The sequence below is a fragment of the Curcuma longa genome, chromosome 11 (assembly GCF_044706935.1).
Source record: "Curcuma longa cultivar G26 ecotype Majalengka, Jawa Barat chromosome 11, ITB_CL_G26_1.1, whole genome shotgun sequence".
Lineage (NCBI taxonomy): Eukaryota > Viridiplantae > Streptophyta > Magnoliopsida > Zingiberales > Zingiberaceae > Curcuma > Curcuma longa.
In genome coordinates this window covers 4,967,228-4,982,480 of record NC_133871.1, presented here as the reverse complement: position 1 = coordinate 4,982,480, position 15,253 = coordinate 4,967,228, and the positions used below count along the sequence as shown (strand labels likewise).

At 41.0% G+C, this 15,253-nt stretch overlaps 4 protein-coding genes across 4 annotated transcripts in view; 3 read left to right on the top strand and 1 right to left on the bottom strand.

The window, feature by feature from the left end:
- The window catches only part of LOC141839350 (uncharacterized), a gene marked incomplete at its 3' end in the record, with an annotated part of 18,543 nt that extends 3,638 nt beyond the window's left edge, over nucleotides 1-14,905 (top strand). Inside the window, 6 exon segments of the mRNA XM_074727080.1 lie at nucleotides 11,218-11,619; nucleotides 11,715-11,849; nucleotides 12,913-13,050; nucleotides 14,115-14,270; nucleotides 14,414-14,647; nucleotides 14,736-14,905. Of these exon segments, the coding sequence (XP_074583181.1) occupies nucleotides 11,218-11,619; nucleotides 11,715-11,849; nucleotides 12,913-13,050; nucleotides 14,115-14,270; nucleotides 14,414-14,647; nucleotides 14,736-14,905 (1,235 nt within the window).
- On the top strand, nucleotides 5,159-5,785 carry LOC141837885 (ethylene-responsive transcription factor 5-like). Its single transcript, XM_074725254.1, has one exon. It carries the CDS (start codon nucleotides 5,159-5,161, stop codon nucleotides 5,783-5,785), a length of 627 nt encoding a protein of 208 aa, XP_074581355.1.
- LOC141839390 (pentatricopeptide repeat-containing protein At4g18840-like) lies at nucleotides 5,967-7,490 on the bottom strand. Its single transcript, XM_074727128.1, has one exon. The coding sequence runs from the start codon at nucleotides 7,488-7,490 to the stop codon at nucleotides 5,967-5,969; it is 1,524 nt and encodes a 507-aa protein (XP_074583229.1).
- Nucleotides 8,228-9,916, top strand: LOC141839380 (uncharacterized). Its single transcript, XM_074727113.1, has 4 exons — nucleotides 8,228-8,410; nucleotides 8,479-8,613; nucleotides 9,035-9,121; nucleotides 9,833-9,916. The coding sequence occupies exons 1-4, from the start codon at nucleotides 8,282-8,284 to the stop codon at nucleotides 9,914-9,916; spliced, it is 435 nt and encodes a 144-aa protein (XP_074583214.1). The 5' UTR covers nucleotides 8,228-8,281.
- Nucleotides 14,906-15,253: the final 348 nt, after the last annotated feature.

The window sequence follows — 15,253 nt, the reverse complement described above, 5'->3', positions numbered from 1 at the left end:
ATGCTTCATCACATAATCTCCGATCTCTTGCTGCTAAAGGTTTTTTTGGTTCTATTAAATTTGATACCTTGATTGTGTGCATTGCAAGCTTGGCAAACAACCAGCACTTTCTTTCTCAAATAATCATTCTATTGCTGATAAACCTTTTTCCCTAATTCACTCAGATATTTGGGGACCCTCTCCTGTTAGTACGTTTAAAGGTTATCGATATTTTGTAATCTTTGTTGATGATTATTCCCGATTTACTTGGATTTATTTTTGAAAAATCGTTCTGAACTTGCCTCTACTTACTCCACTTTTGCAAAAATGATTCGAACATTAATTCTCATGTCCTATCAAAACACTCCGCACTGGCAATTCTGGAATGTGATCGTTCTACCTTTCTCAATTTTCTTTCTGCCTAGGGTACTGTTGTTCAGCGCTCATGTCCTTACACTTCACAACAAAATGGTAGGGCTGAACGTAAACATAGGCACATTCTAGATACTGTTCGTGCCATGCTCCTTTCTGCTTCGTGTCCTGATCGGTTTTGAGGAGAAGCTGCCCTTACTGCTGTCTATACAATCAACCGGATGCCTTCTTCTGTACTTCAGGATGTCAATCCTTACGAGAAACTCTTTGGTCAGCCACCAGATTACTCCATTCTTCGTCCATTTGGCTGTGTCAGTTTCGTCCACCTTCCCCCACATGAACGAAACAAATTGGAGCCTCAGAATCGTCTGTGTTGTTTGTTGGGATATGGGGTAGAACATAAAGGCTATCGTTGTTGGGATCCTGTGTCAAATCGAATTCGTATTTCTTGTCATGTCACCTTTTGGGAACATAAGATGTTCTCTTCTGAGTCCAAGTTTAGCATTCCTTTTCATACTGATTCTCCCTTCTTTGTTTTGGATCCATCTCCTTCTTCTGCAGATCCCGAGCTCACACAGATTCATGTTGACACTGCCGATGCTTCCCCGTCAACAACTGATTCCCCTTTCTTTGTTTTGGATCCATCTCCTTCTTCTGCAGGTCCCGAGCTCACACAGATTCCTGTTGACACTGTCGATGCTTCCCCGTCACCTCAAGCTGACTCATCTGCGTCTCCTGAACAAGCATCTCAAGTCCCTGCTGTCACTGGTCGACGTTCAACCCGTGTAAGTCGTCCTCCTTCTCATCTCCTTGATTACCATTGTTTCTCTGTCATTCTATCTAACCATGAGCCTAGGACTTTTCGTGAGGCAAACTGTGATCCAATGTGGCGTGAGGCTATGTCTGAGGAACTACAGGCTCTTGAGAAGACTGGGACTTGGGATATCGTTGATCTACCACCTGGCAAGAAACCTATTAACTGCAAATGGGTGTACAAGATCAAAACAAATTCTGATGGATCTGTTGAGCGCTACAAAGCTCGTCTTGTGGCCAGAGGTTTCTTACAGGAGTACGACATTGACTATGAAGAGACATTTGCTCCTGTTGCCCGTTTGACTTCTCTACGTTGTCTTTTGGCTATTGCTGCTGCTCGTCGATGGTCTCTTCACCAGTTGGATGTGAAGAATGCTTTTCTTCATGGAGATCTTTCTGAGGAGGTTTATATGAGTCCGCCGCCAGGTTCAGACATTTCGGGGAAGGTATGTAAGTTACGTCGTGCTCTTTATGGTCTGAAGCAGGCACCACGAGCTTGGTTCGCCAAGTTCAGCTCAGCACTTATTCAGTATGGGTTTACCGCCTCTCCCTATGACTCTGCTTTATTCATTCGTCGCTCCTCATCCGAGATTATTATTCTATTGTTATATGTTGATGATATGGTGATCACTGGAGACGATGCCTCTGAAATATCTGATTTGCAGACCTATCTTCATCAGCATTTTGATATGAAGAGTCTTGGTAAGCTGCGTTACTTTCTAGGTCTTGAGATTTTCGACACGATAGATGGTATCTATTTATCTCAGGCAAAATATGCTTCTGACCTCATCTCCCGTGCTGGCCTGACTGACAGCAAGACTGCATCAGCTCCACTTGAGGCAAACTGTCGTCTCACTCCTCTCGATGGCGCCCCTTCTTGAGGACCCCACACTCTATCGCCAGTTAGTGGGCTCCCTGATATATCTGACAGTCACTCGTCCTGACATAGCTCATGCAGTTCACATCGTTAGTCAGTTCATGACTAGTCCCTGTACAGCTCATCATTCTGCTATATTACGTATTCTTCGCTATGTTAAGGGCACTCTTCTACATGGTCTTTGCTTCTCTGCTGATTCATCATTGGTGCTCACTGGTTACTCTGATGCTGATTGGGCAGGCGATCCCACTGACCGACGCTCCATCACTGGTTATTGTTTCTTCTTGGGTAATTCCCTTGTTTCCTGGTGAAGCAAGAAACAGACTGTCGTTTCTCGTTCCAGCGCTGAGTCAAAGTATCGTGCACTTGCTGATTCTACTTCCGAGCTTCTTTGGATTCGACGACTTCTCTCTGATCTTGGCATTCCTCAACCGCCAGCCACCAATCTTCATTGTGATAGTCAGAGTGTCATTCAAATTTCTCGAAATGATGTATTTCATGAGCGCACTAAGTACATCGAGATCGATTGCCATTTTGTACGGCAGCATGTTGGTGCTGGCACTGTGCAATTGCAGTCCGTGTCTACCGAACATCAGATTGCAGATATCTTCACCAAGTCTCTCTTGTCAGGTCGCTTCTATGTGTTATTAAGCAAACTCAAGTTGATCTCTACTTTACCACCTTGAGTTTGAGGGGGGGTGTTAGAATATTAATATATATTATTAATATATATATTACCCGGTCTATATGACCCAGTATTATATTACCCGGTCTATGTGACCCGGTCTAAGAAATATTGCCTATATATATGACTATAACCTGTGTATTATTTCAATCAATTCAATTAATAGAAATTTATTTCTGACAATGTCGATGTAGTTTGATTCTGCTATCTTCAACTAGGATGAGTTACTATCTCATAACTGTGTTGTGTGTGTGTGAGAGAGAGATACAAACAATAGTCTTCGAAGTTCGATCATTGGATCTAGTTTGTCGCACACTATTTTAAGAGCAATGGTTTATGTGATGAAACCATGAATTGTACACTTTATATGAATTGGGAAGGATTCAAACATCCTCCTTTGTCGTAATCAATTGCAGTTTCTTGATTTACTTTTTCACAAATGATCGTGGGGCCGACTGTATAGAACCGTCTCCTTTGTCGTAATCAATTGCAGTTTCTTGATTTACTTTCTTACAAATGATCGTGGGGCCGACTGTATAGAACCGTTAGATGACGAATTCTATCTTTTTACAGAAGAAAAGGAAAGGATTCAAACAATTCTAAAACCAAAATTGTCGACAACCTGAAGATCCAAAAGCAGCTGGATGATCTTCGACGACAACTGTATTTCTCTCTGACAACAACTGTATTTCTCTCTCAGATGAAATGAAGGTTCGAGAGTCTGAGACATTGGCTAAGTCAACTCCAACAAGATATCCCATCGGAGGATACTTTCATCCACTTTTAATCACAATTCAATGATTTTTATTGGTTTAATTACTTTCCAGTGATGCATCAAATAAATTATTTGATCTTAGTCATGTAGATTTTGACCAATCAATCAAAGACATTTAACTTGCTTGGAGGAAACAAATTCTTGCAACTTAATCTCCCGAGCGTTGACTCGGCGTCACCGTAGTCAAAGTTGACATAACATTATTCCTATTTCTAAAATAAAAGATCCAAAGAGAATCTAATTTAGGATTCAGAGTTATCATTTTGGTTAGTATAAGATCAAAATTATTTGATTTATCACACATTCAGAATGAGTCATGAGCTCTCGTTTTCAAAGCTTTGGATACGATTAAAATTTCAACGTATTGAGACCAAACCGATCAGCTTGAAGCACGTCTCCCCATTTTGTTTCTCCTCTGTTTGCCCATCAATTGTCAGCTTCTCTTTAAATCTTTCCAAAAATATTATTTGTTGATGAACTCATTATCAAGAGACCTAGCTATGGCTACTACCTCTACCTGTATTTATCATACTAATGGATAAGTTAATAAATAAATAAATCTCTACTATATTTTCCTTATTTGTCTTTAAAGTTGGAGTCAGTGTATATCTAGTAGAATATCCAAATATTCACGTTCGAATTTCAATAATGATCCCTGTAAATTTTTTTTAATTAGATAAAAAATATGAGTCATTAACAATTGAGTGAGAGCCACTTGCATTTTAGAATTTATCTATTATACATAAATTATATATATAATAAACAATAGGTAACTTTTCAATACATGATTTTGATATTCTGCGTGACTTCCACATGCGCATCTGTGCGCGACACGCGATCGCACGCCAGATCCGACCGTCCAAATGTGGGAATGCACAGTGTTCCGCCCCCGACCCCTGCCACGCCGTCCAGCTACTGACGACCATTGGCCCGAGCACCATCAACGTGCCACTCGTCGGCGCGTCGATCGGCGTCGGATCCCGACCAGATTGTAGTCGGAATCCGACGCAATTTGATCAGAAACACGGTTGGCAGTGGCGCGCACCAGTTTTCGACCAAATCGCGGTCGAATTCTGACCAAATCGCGATCGAAGACCGACCGAGGAAGGACCGCTGTCGCACGCCGATCCTTCCTCGGCCAGTCTCCAATTGCGATTTGATCGGAATCCAACCGCGATTTGGTCAGAAACTAGCGCGCGCCACTGCCATCGCGTTCCAACAAAATTGCGTCGGATTCTGACCACAATCCCGTCGGAATCCGATGCCGATCGACGCATCGTCAAGTGGCGCGTCGATCGTGCCCGAGCCGACAATCGACGGTGGTCGGACGGCACGGCGATGGCGGCCAACAGCGGCGAGGGTCGACTGTGTCACTTACGGGATCACGCAGCACGGATCGCGCAGAATATCAAAACTCTCTCTATATATATAAATTTTAACATTTTGACCAGAAGACCTTATCTTATTTACGTTGAATCTTTAAAATTATGTCCTTAATTATTCCATTTTATTTAAAAAAATTATTAAAATTTTAAGTAATAGCGTACCTGAAAATTTTCGTCCCTGCCTTTAAATAACCACAGCCTCCACAAGCCTTTTTCTCCATAATCGTGTTTGGTCTCTTAATCTCTTCCTGCTTCCGTTTCTGTTTCTAGTTATGGAAACATTCCTCGGCGGCGGTGTCGGTGGCTCCACTCTCAACCTCATTCGCGAGCACTTGCTCGCCGACGTCCCGCCAACTCCGCTCCCCTTCGCCCTCCCCCCTCCGGCCCCCGCGGTCGCTCGTCCCCGCGAATCGGCTTTCTGCTTCCCCGCGCCGGCCGCCCCCATGATCCGCTTCGGCCCCGATCCGCCGCTCCCGCTGCCCGATCTCTGGCCGTCCCTCGCCTTCGCCCTCCCCCGCGCGTACGACCGCGCCGCCTTCCAGATGCGCGGCCGCAAGGCCATCCTCAACTTCCCCAACGAGCTCGGATGCTCCGCAGCCGAATCGGACGACCCCCTTCCTCCTCCTCCTCCTCTTCCAGCAGCCCCGCCTGCTGCGGCGGAAGGGAAGAGGAAAAGAGGAACGGAGACGGAAACATCAAGTGAGATCAAAAGGTCTCGATCGTCGGAGCCAGAGGCGACCGAGGACCTCCTCCTCCACCCCTTGTCTCCGTCGATCTGGAGCAGCCTGTGGGACTTAGAAGTGGATGAGATCAAGAACAGCTCGTTCGCCGTCCCGCCGCTGTCGCCGATGTCGCCTCATCCGTCGATGGGCCAGGCGGCCCAATTGCTAGTGAACTGACCGTGAGGAGCAGCTCAGAATTAAATTAAAACAAAAAACGATGTCGAAAAGAAAAATAAAACAAAACCAAAAAAAAAAAAAATACCATTCACTATTCAGCCTGTAATTTTATCTAAAAAAATATTTTTAGCGTCAAACAAAATTTATTAGAGTCTAATAAGACATTTTAAAGTAATTTATTTTACCCTTCATGTACCGTGTTATCCACCTCAATCCAACTGCAACCTGGAGTCTTTACCACTCCATTCTCTCGCATCGTCGAACTTAACTTCGCTGCATCCTCAAATCTACCCTTCCTGTCATACAAATTTGCCATATACACATAGCTGCCGGCATGCTTAGGGTCTAACTCGAGTATTCGTCGAACTACTCGTTCGCCTCTGCTCGTGTCCTTGTAGGTCCTGCAACCACCCAACAAAGCACCCCAGACAATCTCATTTGGAGGCACCCGCATTGAATTAGCCAAATCCTCTGCTTCATCAAGTCGCCCGGATCGACTGAGAAGATCCACCATGCATCCGTAGTGTTCCACCTGCGGCAAAATGTCGAACACCTTTGTCATGGTATCGAAATAGCGAAGCCCGGCATCCACCAGACCAGCATGAGTGCAGGCAGATAAAACCCCCATGAAAGTAATGTCGTTAGGCCTTAAACTTCGATCTAACATCTCATGGAACGTTGAGATTGCTTCCTCAGAATGGCCATGCGTGGCCATGGCAGTGATGATTGTGTTCCAAGATATGACATCCCTTTCCTTCATTTTGCCGAACACTGCTTTGGCCTCGGCGATGCATCCACACTTGGCATACATGTCTGCGAGTGCATTGCCGACGAAGAGGCTTAACCTCATCGGTTTCGTCTCGATGAATCGATCGATGCACCTCCCATGGTCGAGGGCACCTGAGTGAGCGCAGGCTGAGAGGACGCTCACGAGTGTGACCTCGTTGGGTTCCACTGTGTGTGAGTTGAGCATCTCGCGAAAGAGTGCAATGGCCTTTGAGAACTTCTGGTTCTGAGCATATCCTGAAATCATGGCGTTCCAGCAGCCGACGTTTCTATCGATTGCCTCGTCGAATATCTCACGGGCTGCGTCCGAGTTGCCCGTCTGCGCATAGCCTGTGATCATCGCGGACAATGAAATCATGCTTCTCTCGGGCATTTCGTCGAACACTCTCCTCGCCATGGTTACATGGCCACGGGAACAGTATCCAGACAGGAGGCTGTTCCAGGTGACGACATCCCTCGTGAGCATTTCGTCGAACAGGCATCGAGCATTATCAGGTCGGCCGAACTTGAAGTACATGTCGATAAGGGAGTTGCCGACGAAGACGTTGCTGGCGAAGCCGCGCCTGAGGACGAGAGCGTGCGCCATCTCGCCGTCCGACCGGGCGAGAAGCCCAGCGCAGGCCTTAAGGACCGAGGTGAAAGTGAACTCGTCGGGGGCGGGGGAGCCGGCGGCGAGGAGGCGGCGGAACTGGTGGAGAGCGGCCGGGTGGAGGCGGTGGAGGGCGAGGGCGCGGAGGAGGGAGTTCCAGGCGACGATGTTGGGGTCGCGCAGGACGTGGAAGACGAGGGCGGCGTGACGGGGATCGGACAGTTCGGCGGCGGCGCAGATGAGCTTGACGGCGACGAGGTTGGGGTCGACGGCCTCGGGGGGAGGAGGGGAGGTGATGACGCGGGCGTGGAGCTGGAGGAGCTGGCGCATGGTGAGAGAGGCGGCGCATTTTAGGAGGAGGGTGGTCGGGTGCCGGCGGCGTTGAAGGGCCAGCGCTGGGCGGTGGCGGAAGGCGCATAAGCTAAGTCTCGGAGACTTTATCATCATCTCCCCCTTAATTTATTTAATAAATAGCATTATTATTTGATATTTTTAATTTTAATGAAAAATATTATGTATTTATTGTACCATCATTTTTTTATAAGTATTTTAGGTAAATTTGAGTTTTGAAACTCCTGTGAGACTTTTAATTTATTGATCCCAAAAGTATAGTGGCCATTTAAAAAAATATATAAAATAAATATAAAATGATCTTTTATTTTATTTTTTTTCTAAATAATATGAGCCCTTCAGTTATCACTAACTTTTTTTCATAAACAATACTAAAATATAGATTTTTAGGCAAAAACAAAAAAAATCTTTTTTATTATTAAAAGAATGTTTTTGAAAATAATATCAAAAGGACACTTTGTTTTATTTTTTAATATAAAATTCTAACTAAAATTATTTTACTTTAATTTAGTTAAAATTATTATGTGGAAAAATTTCTATTATAACTTGATTAAAATTGTTCTCGGTTAAAATTATGGTAAGTTTTAAAAAAATATATAATAATTTTGTTTAAAATAGCTATAAGGTAGAGCAGTTGGCATTTTGATATTTATTTTTTATAAGAATATCCTTTTAATACTAAAAATTCGTGGACAGGGTTTAGGGTTCTTATCAGCTTCTGCTCGGGGTTTCGCTATGCGAATTCGTATTGTCTGATCGCCGTAGCAGGAATGGAGAGGCTGAAATCCCTAATACCGGATGATTTGAAGCGGGTGATCGGCGAGAGCACGCCGGAGAATTTGACGATCTCTTCTTCTCTGATTCTTGACTTCTTACGCTCTTCGCCTCAGTTTCAGCAAGTAATTTCAGCATCCTTGTCTGTTTCGTGAAATTTGTGGAATTGATGTCTGTTAATTCCTTGGTTTAGGTTATTAGGGAGTTGACAGATCCTGAGCTGGCACTCTGTCGGAAGAACAAGGAAGCTGCTTTGGATTCGAAGCAGAAAGGAAATGAGTGTTTTACCAAGGGACAATACGCTAAAGCTTTGAGCTTTTACTCGCAGGTCTGTTATTTTTCCTCGATTCTTTTCTTATACATGATTAATAACGTCATTTTTCTTCGTTAGAATAGTATGCGTATCTTCTTTACTTCTTCTTATTTTTTAGAATAGTTATGATAGCCCTCGAGCACTCACATTTGGCTGAAAACAGATTTTAAACCTAAGAACTATGCAAAAAAAAAAATCAATGGCCCTTACTAATTGAGTGAGCTAGTTGGCAACCTTTTCCTTCCCTCTATTGTTGAATTAGGGCGGTGTTCAACGTTTCAGCCATAGGATGACAGTAACTAAAATGCTTGGATGTGTTACTTTATAATTCAAACTCCACGGAGTGTGTTTTGATTATAAAAATAATTTTATTTGATGATATTAATGTTTGTTCCTGAATTTTCCTATTAATACTGTTATTATAATTGGGAAAAAGGCTTTGCGTCATGCCCCTGCAAGTTCCTCTGAGATGGATGCAAGTTTGGTTGCCACTTTATATGTAAACAGGGCTTCTGCTATGCATGTAAGTTCATTTTTTTCTCCATTTTAATTGAAGCAAGTTGATGCTGTTAACTTAATAAAACTATCGCAAACAAATTTTAGTTGTGTGGAGTAATATCTAAAACTAACTGTGCCTTGTTTTTAATGTATTAGGCTGTCAAGCTTCACTTTCTCTGCTATAGTTGTTAAAAGTTTGGTATATCAAATTGGTTTGCACTTTCTTCTATGGTCATTCTATCATGTCTTAGACCTTGTTATACATCTTACAAGATAGGAAACTAACTGTTCCGCAGGGAATTTTTGAACATTTGATTGTGGATGTAGGATCCCCTCGAAGAATCATAGTACCACCCTATCAATACTTCTTATATATGATGCTTGGTTATGACATTTTTACACACAAATACAAACTTATAGATTATGTAATATATATTTTGATTCATAACAATATTGTCAGAAATCCTTCCAACTGACTCTATGAAATTTTCCTATAAAAATTTCAAGGTTAGGTTTATTTACCTGAAGTATGAACCTTGGAAAAGTCACCTTTATAGTATTGCTAAATTTTGTTGATAGATTGGTTCAAATCTACATCCACTTTCAGGCTTCATGTTATATAGACAATCATGATGAAATAGCCATACATTTTGCAGACATTCATATCTTATGAGCTACGACTAGTTGTAATATCCTGTCTCATATCTGATAATTTTTTATATCTCTTGACATGCAGAATCTAGGCCTTCTAAAAGAGTGCATTCGAGACTGCAATCGAGCCATTGCGATTTTCCCTACTTATGTCAAGGTCGGCGAGTAGAACATCCTTTTATTCTATTTCTTTTGGAGGAAAGTTTACTTTTTCAATGGGTTATGTGCAATAAGGAAAGGTTCATCTAAAATAAATTGCGAATTCCTTCAATAAGTTGTTACTTTTTATATTGTATTATTGTCCGGCATTTACATGCATATTTCATATATTGCATATGCTGTCATTTTCTGACAGCGCATGTGTGCATTGATGGGTTAGTTTCAGTACCACAATTTCACAGCAATAAGGAATCAAGATACAGAAAGAGTCTGATAGATAAGTCATGTCACAGTTGTTTCAGTGTGACCCGTGGCATGGTTACATGCTACAATGTCCAGCTGAGATGGATATTTTATTGTAGCTACAGTAGCAACATTATCAAATAACTGAATGCTGTCTTTCCTCAGATCCATATCTTTTAATTGCATCAGCATGCAATTATTTAATTTTACCATTGCACTGATGACCTTGTGGAACATATGTAGTCATTTGCTTTTCTGTTTCCATCTTTTCCCTTTTCACTTGTGCTGTGTTGGCAGGCATGGTACAGAAGAGGAAGGCAAATGCTTCTTTAAAAAATTACGGACATGCCAAACATGACCTGGAAGTTGCTGCCAGTTTGGAAGAGAACTTGTCTAGGAAGAACCAAATTAAAGGTGAGCTGGGTATCGTGTTAAAAGAATCTGATAAGTCAAATGTGACTGCAATGGCAAACAATGGTGGAAAAAATAAGAATGTAGAGGTAAGCATATTATATTCATTGTGATTTAAACTTGTTTTTTTGTATGAGAATCGTGCTTACTTGAGATCAGATCATGGTAGTGCAAAGTTTACCCAATGATTAACTACATTGGCAATATTGATGTCATGACAAAACTAATGTAGCGTTGCTTGCTTGAGCCAAGTATTCAATATTACTTTGTTGATATGTTTGTTTAGGAATCTAATTTTTATTTTTATTTTTATTTTTCAAGGAGTGATACAATATTGGCTTTGTGACAGCTCAGTTACAATCTCTATCACTTCAATGTGTATCTACACCCGATAAAGGAAGAGGACTAACTTTTGGAAATGACATTCCTCCAGCTTCCTTAGTTCATCATGAACAACCTCTTGCTGCGGTAGGATCTTGGTGTTTTCATCTAACAATCATTGGTTATCATGTTTTATTGATTATTCAATTTTCCATGTTCATATTCCCTGATTAAAACAATATGCAATGGTCCTTAGTTGCCTAAGCACTAACCCATAGAAAAATTCTGATAATGAAGTACTATTGCATCTTCACTGAATATTGTCTTGATATACAGATTTTGCTGAAGGCTTACCGTGAAACTCGCTGCCACTTTTGCTTCGAAGAAGTACCAACTGATCTCTTATTCTGCCCTTCTTGTACCATACCAGTGTACTGCTCTAATGGTTGTTTGGAACAAGCTGTTGGGGAACAAGCATCAAGTAAAGCTGACAATCATTCTCCACAGAAAAATGTGTTTGTAGATCTTGAGAAATCTATGGATAGATTTTCAAGTAATGCCAGGAGTATTGGAGTCAATATGTCCAATAATCACATTCCAGAACATCGTCATGAATGTGGTGGTCTGCACTGGTCTACTGTATTGCCACCTGACATAGTTTTAGCTGCCCGAATAATTGCAATTTCTGTTGAAAAATGGAAGGCTTTTGGGAGGAACTCTAGTCCCTTGGATTATTTGGTGAGTGTTTATATTAGCACTGTTTTTCCCCCATATTACTATCTTAGACATAGTTGTCATCATGTCTAATTCCTATATTATATTTGCTTCTGTAGGATTTTGTCCACAATTATGCTCAAAATCCTCTAATTACTAAGTTGGAGTCGCATGTCTATGCAGTTGTCTTGTTGCACTGTTTGCATCATTTCTATAATTCAGATTTCCCATTCAGTGCGGCTTCTGTTGCCCAGGTGATATAAAATGTAATTTATTCATGGTTCTGGATTTTGATCTGGTGATTGGTCTTTTGGAATATCTGGTTTGCCAAATTAGATACGCTATTCAATTGCTAAATAGAGATTATTTCCAATCACATGCTCAGTGCCAGAGCTGGTTCTTTGTTTTATCTTCCTATTCTACTTGTTTTATATATAAAAAATATTTAATTTAATTAGTAAGTGTAAGCAAATATCCTTTGTAAATGATGCATTCTTGAAGGAGTGCTAGTTTGACAATCAGTCTGCCTTCATTTGAGCTGAATAGGATTCGTGGATATAGAGGAACACGGATTTAACATCCTGAGACATTCAATGTGGTGATTCTGTGTATAATTGTCTACTCAGTATGCCTTCATTTGAGCTGAGTAGGATTCGTGGATATAGAGGAACACAGATTTAACATCCTGAGACATTCAATGTGGTGATTCTGTGTATAATTGTCTACTATCTTGGGAAAAGGAATACATGAACCAGAACTTAAATCATTTTAAAAAATATTAAATTTAATTAGTAAGTGTAAGCAAATATCCTTTGTAAATGATGCATTCTTGAAGGAGTGCTAGTTTGACAATCAGTATGCCTTCATTTGAGCTGAGTAGGATTCGTGGATATAGAGGAACACAGATTTAACATCCTGAGACATTCAATGTGGTGATTCTGTGTATAATTGTCTACTATCTCAGGAAAAGGAATACATGGACCAGAATTTAAATCATTTTAAAAATGGATGACTTGAATCCTAAAATTCGGGAAAATTTATAAGGATCCTAAACCTTTAATTTTTGGAGACTATAACATCGTGCCAATGCTGCTATGCAATTTGAGCAGTATGTTTCTTGCTTACTTTGCCACAGAGTATAATGAACAATTTCATTATTCTAACTTATACAACACTTGATCTTGCTTATTGGATTGTGTACATTGTCTTTGTTGTATCCCAAGTGTTCATAGAGGAATTCTTTTGGTATGTTTAATGTCTTTTAGTTTTTTTTTAAAACCATGTATACCTTTTTGAAACTTCGTTTCATTGGTGCAGGTGGTTCTGGTGATATCCCAGGTTAAGGTCAATTCAATGGCGGTTGTCCATATGAGATCGTTATGTCGAGATGAGGCTTTAGAGAAGATTACAAATGCTTCAACCTCCAAAAATTATATTACTCAAAGTACTGAACAGGTTTGCAGATTAAATATCCTTGTTATTATTTATCCCTCAGTTCTTGGTTATGAGATAACTTGTAAGCCTTCTGTTCCTCTGTTCCTCTGCAAAAAGGTGGATCCGCCACCTTAGCGGCCCCACACGGTCGGCCCCACGACCATCTGTGAGGAGGTAAATCGAGAAAGTGCAGTTGGTTACGACGCAGGAGGGTATTGCCTGGCTTCGCCAAGATTCGAACCCTTGCCCTCTTCTGCAAGTCTGCTGCGTCGTAACCAACTTACCTATGCCCCGGGGGCTTCTGTTCCTCTGTTCGATTTATGCTTCAATGTTCATTGATTTTTTACTTATTAATCACAATGTGTTTTATTTTTTTTTTTCTCATAAATACTGTTCTGCTTATTGGCAAACCTGGTGCCATATTGACATTTGATTGCTCTAGTAAACTCATTTCAATTATATCATCAAGCGCCTATTCTACATGTATGTCAGCTCTGAAATGTTTTAAGTTGTCTGATGGTGTCTACTTTGCTTCCCTGGTAATACTATCAAGTGTGCCTACTGATGGAAATTCAGTGATCCTGTGGAAGCATCTTGAGGAGTTGGTTATGGCCGAACAGATTATGACCATCACTAAATCATTCTTATAGAATATGTTTTTTAGGTTACTGATATCTACATCGATTGTAACTGGTCTGTTTAATACATCTGCTTATTTTATCGCGTTTAGTTTTTGTTTGTATCACCTATGTGTTACATGGTAAGCATATATGTGCCTAATTGATACTGATATCTCATAGTTCCCTAAAAGTCTGGATTGTTTCTTAAGACAATCAACGGAAGCATTATCAGTTAAGCTTTCACTTCAAACGGTCTTAACCTAGTGACTGAGCAGCTATGTGTTTGTCCATAATGTTTATCTAGGATGTTATTTCTGCGAACGAGAAGCAACATCAGAAACTATTGTGGTTGATGTTTTAACTTATGTAGTATATTTGTCAGCCACTCAATACCTGTGTGTTTGGCTGTTTGCGATGTTATTGAATGTTCCTCTTCTCGTACATGACAAACTATTCATGTGGCAGGTTAGAGTAGCGCAAGCTATATATACAAGGGGCAGCTTGTTTAATCACTCGTGCCAGCCTAATTCTCATGCTTATTTTATTTCCCGTACACTCTTTGTACGTTCTATAGAACTTGTATCAGCATGGAGTCCACTTGAGCTGTCTTATGGTCCTCAGGTACTTTTATTTTTTTTCCCTCTTGAGCAATATTCACATTTCCATCCCAGTGAATTCTCACTTGTATATTAGATCTCACTGCAATTTATTTTGCTAACGAATTGATACCGAGAAAAAACTTTGCTACTAACTATTTTCTACAGGTGGGACAGTTGGATCTTCAAGATAGGCAGAAGTTGCTCGAGGAGCAATACTCCTTCCGATGCCATTGCTTTAGTTGTTCCACAGCGATCCTTTCAGATCTTGTTATCAATGCTTTCAGATGCATTCAACCTCATTGTCTTGGTGCAGTCCTAGAAGCTGCTTATGACAAACTGCTCGAGGACGAGTTGTTGCAAGTTTCTAACGAACTTCACAGTTTTAAGATCTCTTTACCTGTACGTCGAAGTTAATCTTCTAGTACTCTAGCCTATTATTCTGCTTGAATTGGTCAAATATGGTTTTGAAGCCTTTTCAACTTGTCAGTTGCCGAGCCATGAAAAAGATCTATATAATAGTGTTGCAAGAATGTTGTTGCTTCGTGAAGGAGGAGCCAAGAGTCACATTGCTGCAGGCCAGTGTTTGAGTTGCTGTTCCTATCGTAATTTGAAGGATTTATCTGCAGCATCTGAAAGCTATGCCGCGAAAATTCAGAGGTATGGCAAGTAGCCTCCCTCTTTAATTTTCATATCGGCGCGCATCTTGGAAAATCTGAAATCCTTCATATTCGCAGGTTAAAGGATTCTTTGGGTGCTGATGAAGCTCCTGATGCTTTTGTTCCAGATATGCTGAATTCTCTTGGTCAGCTCAGATCAGTAAGGCATCCATATAGTAAGATTGTTGCTGAGGTTTGTTCTTCCCACTAACATATTCTTTCTTCCTTTTTTTTTGTTTGTATTCGTAAATTTTCCGAGCTGCTTGATTTCAGGAATTTCAAGAATCTATCTTAGCAAAATACTCAAATTGTGTGGTCGCGGAATCTTTTGACATATTAATGGGAAAGA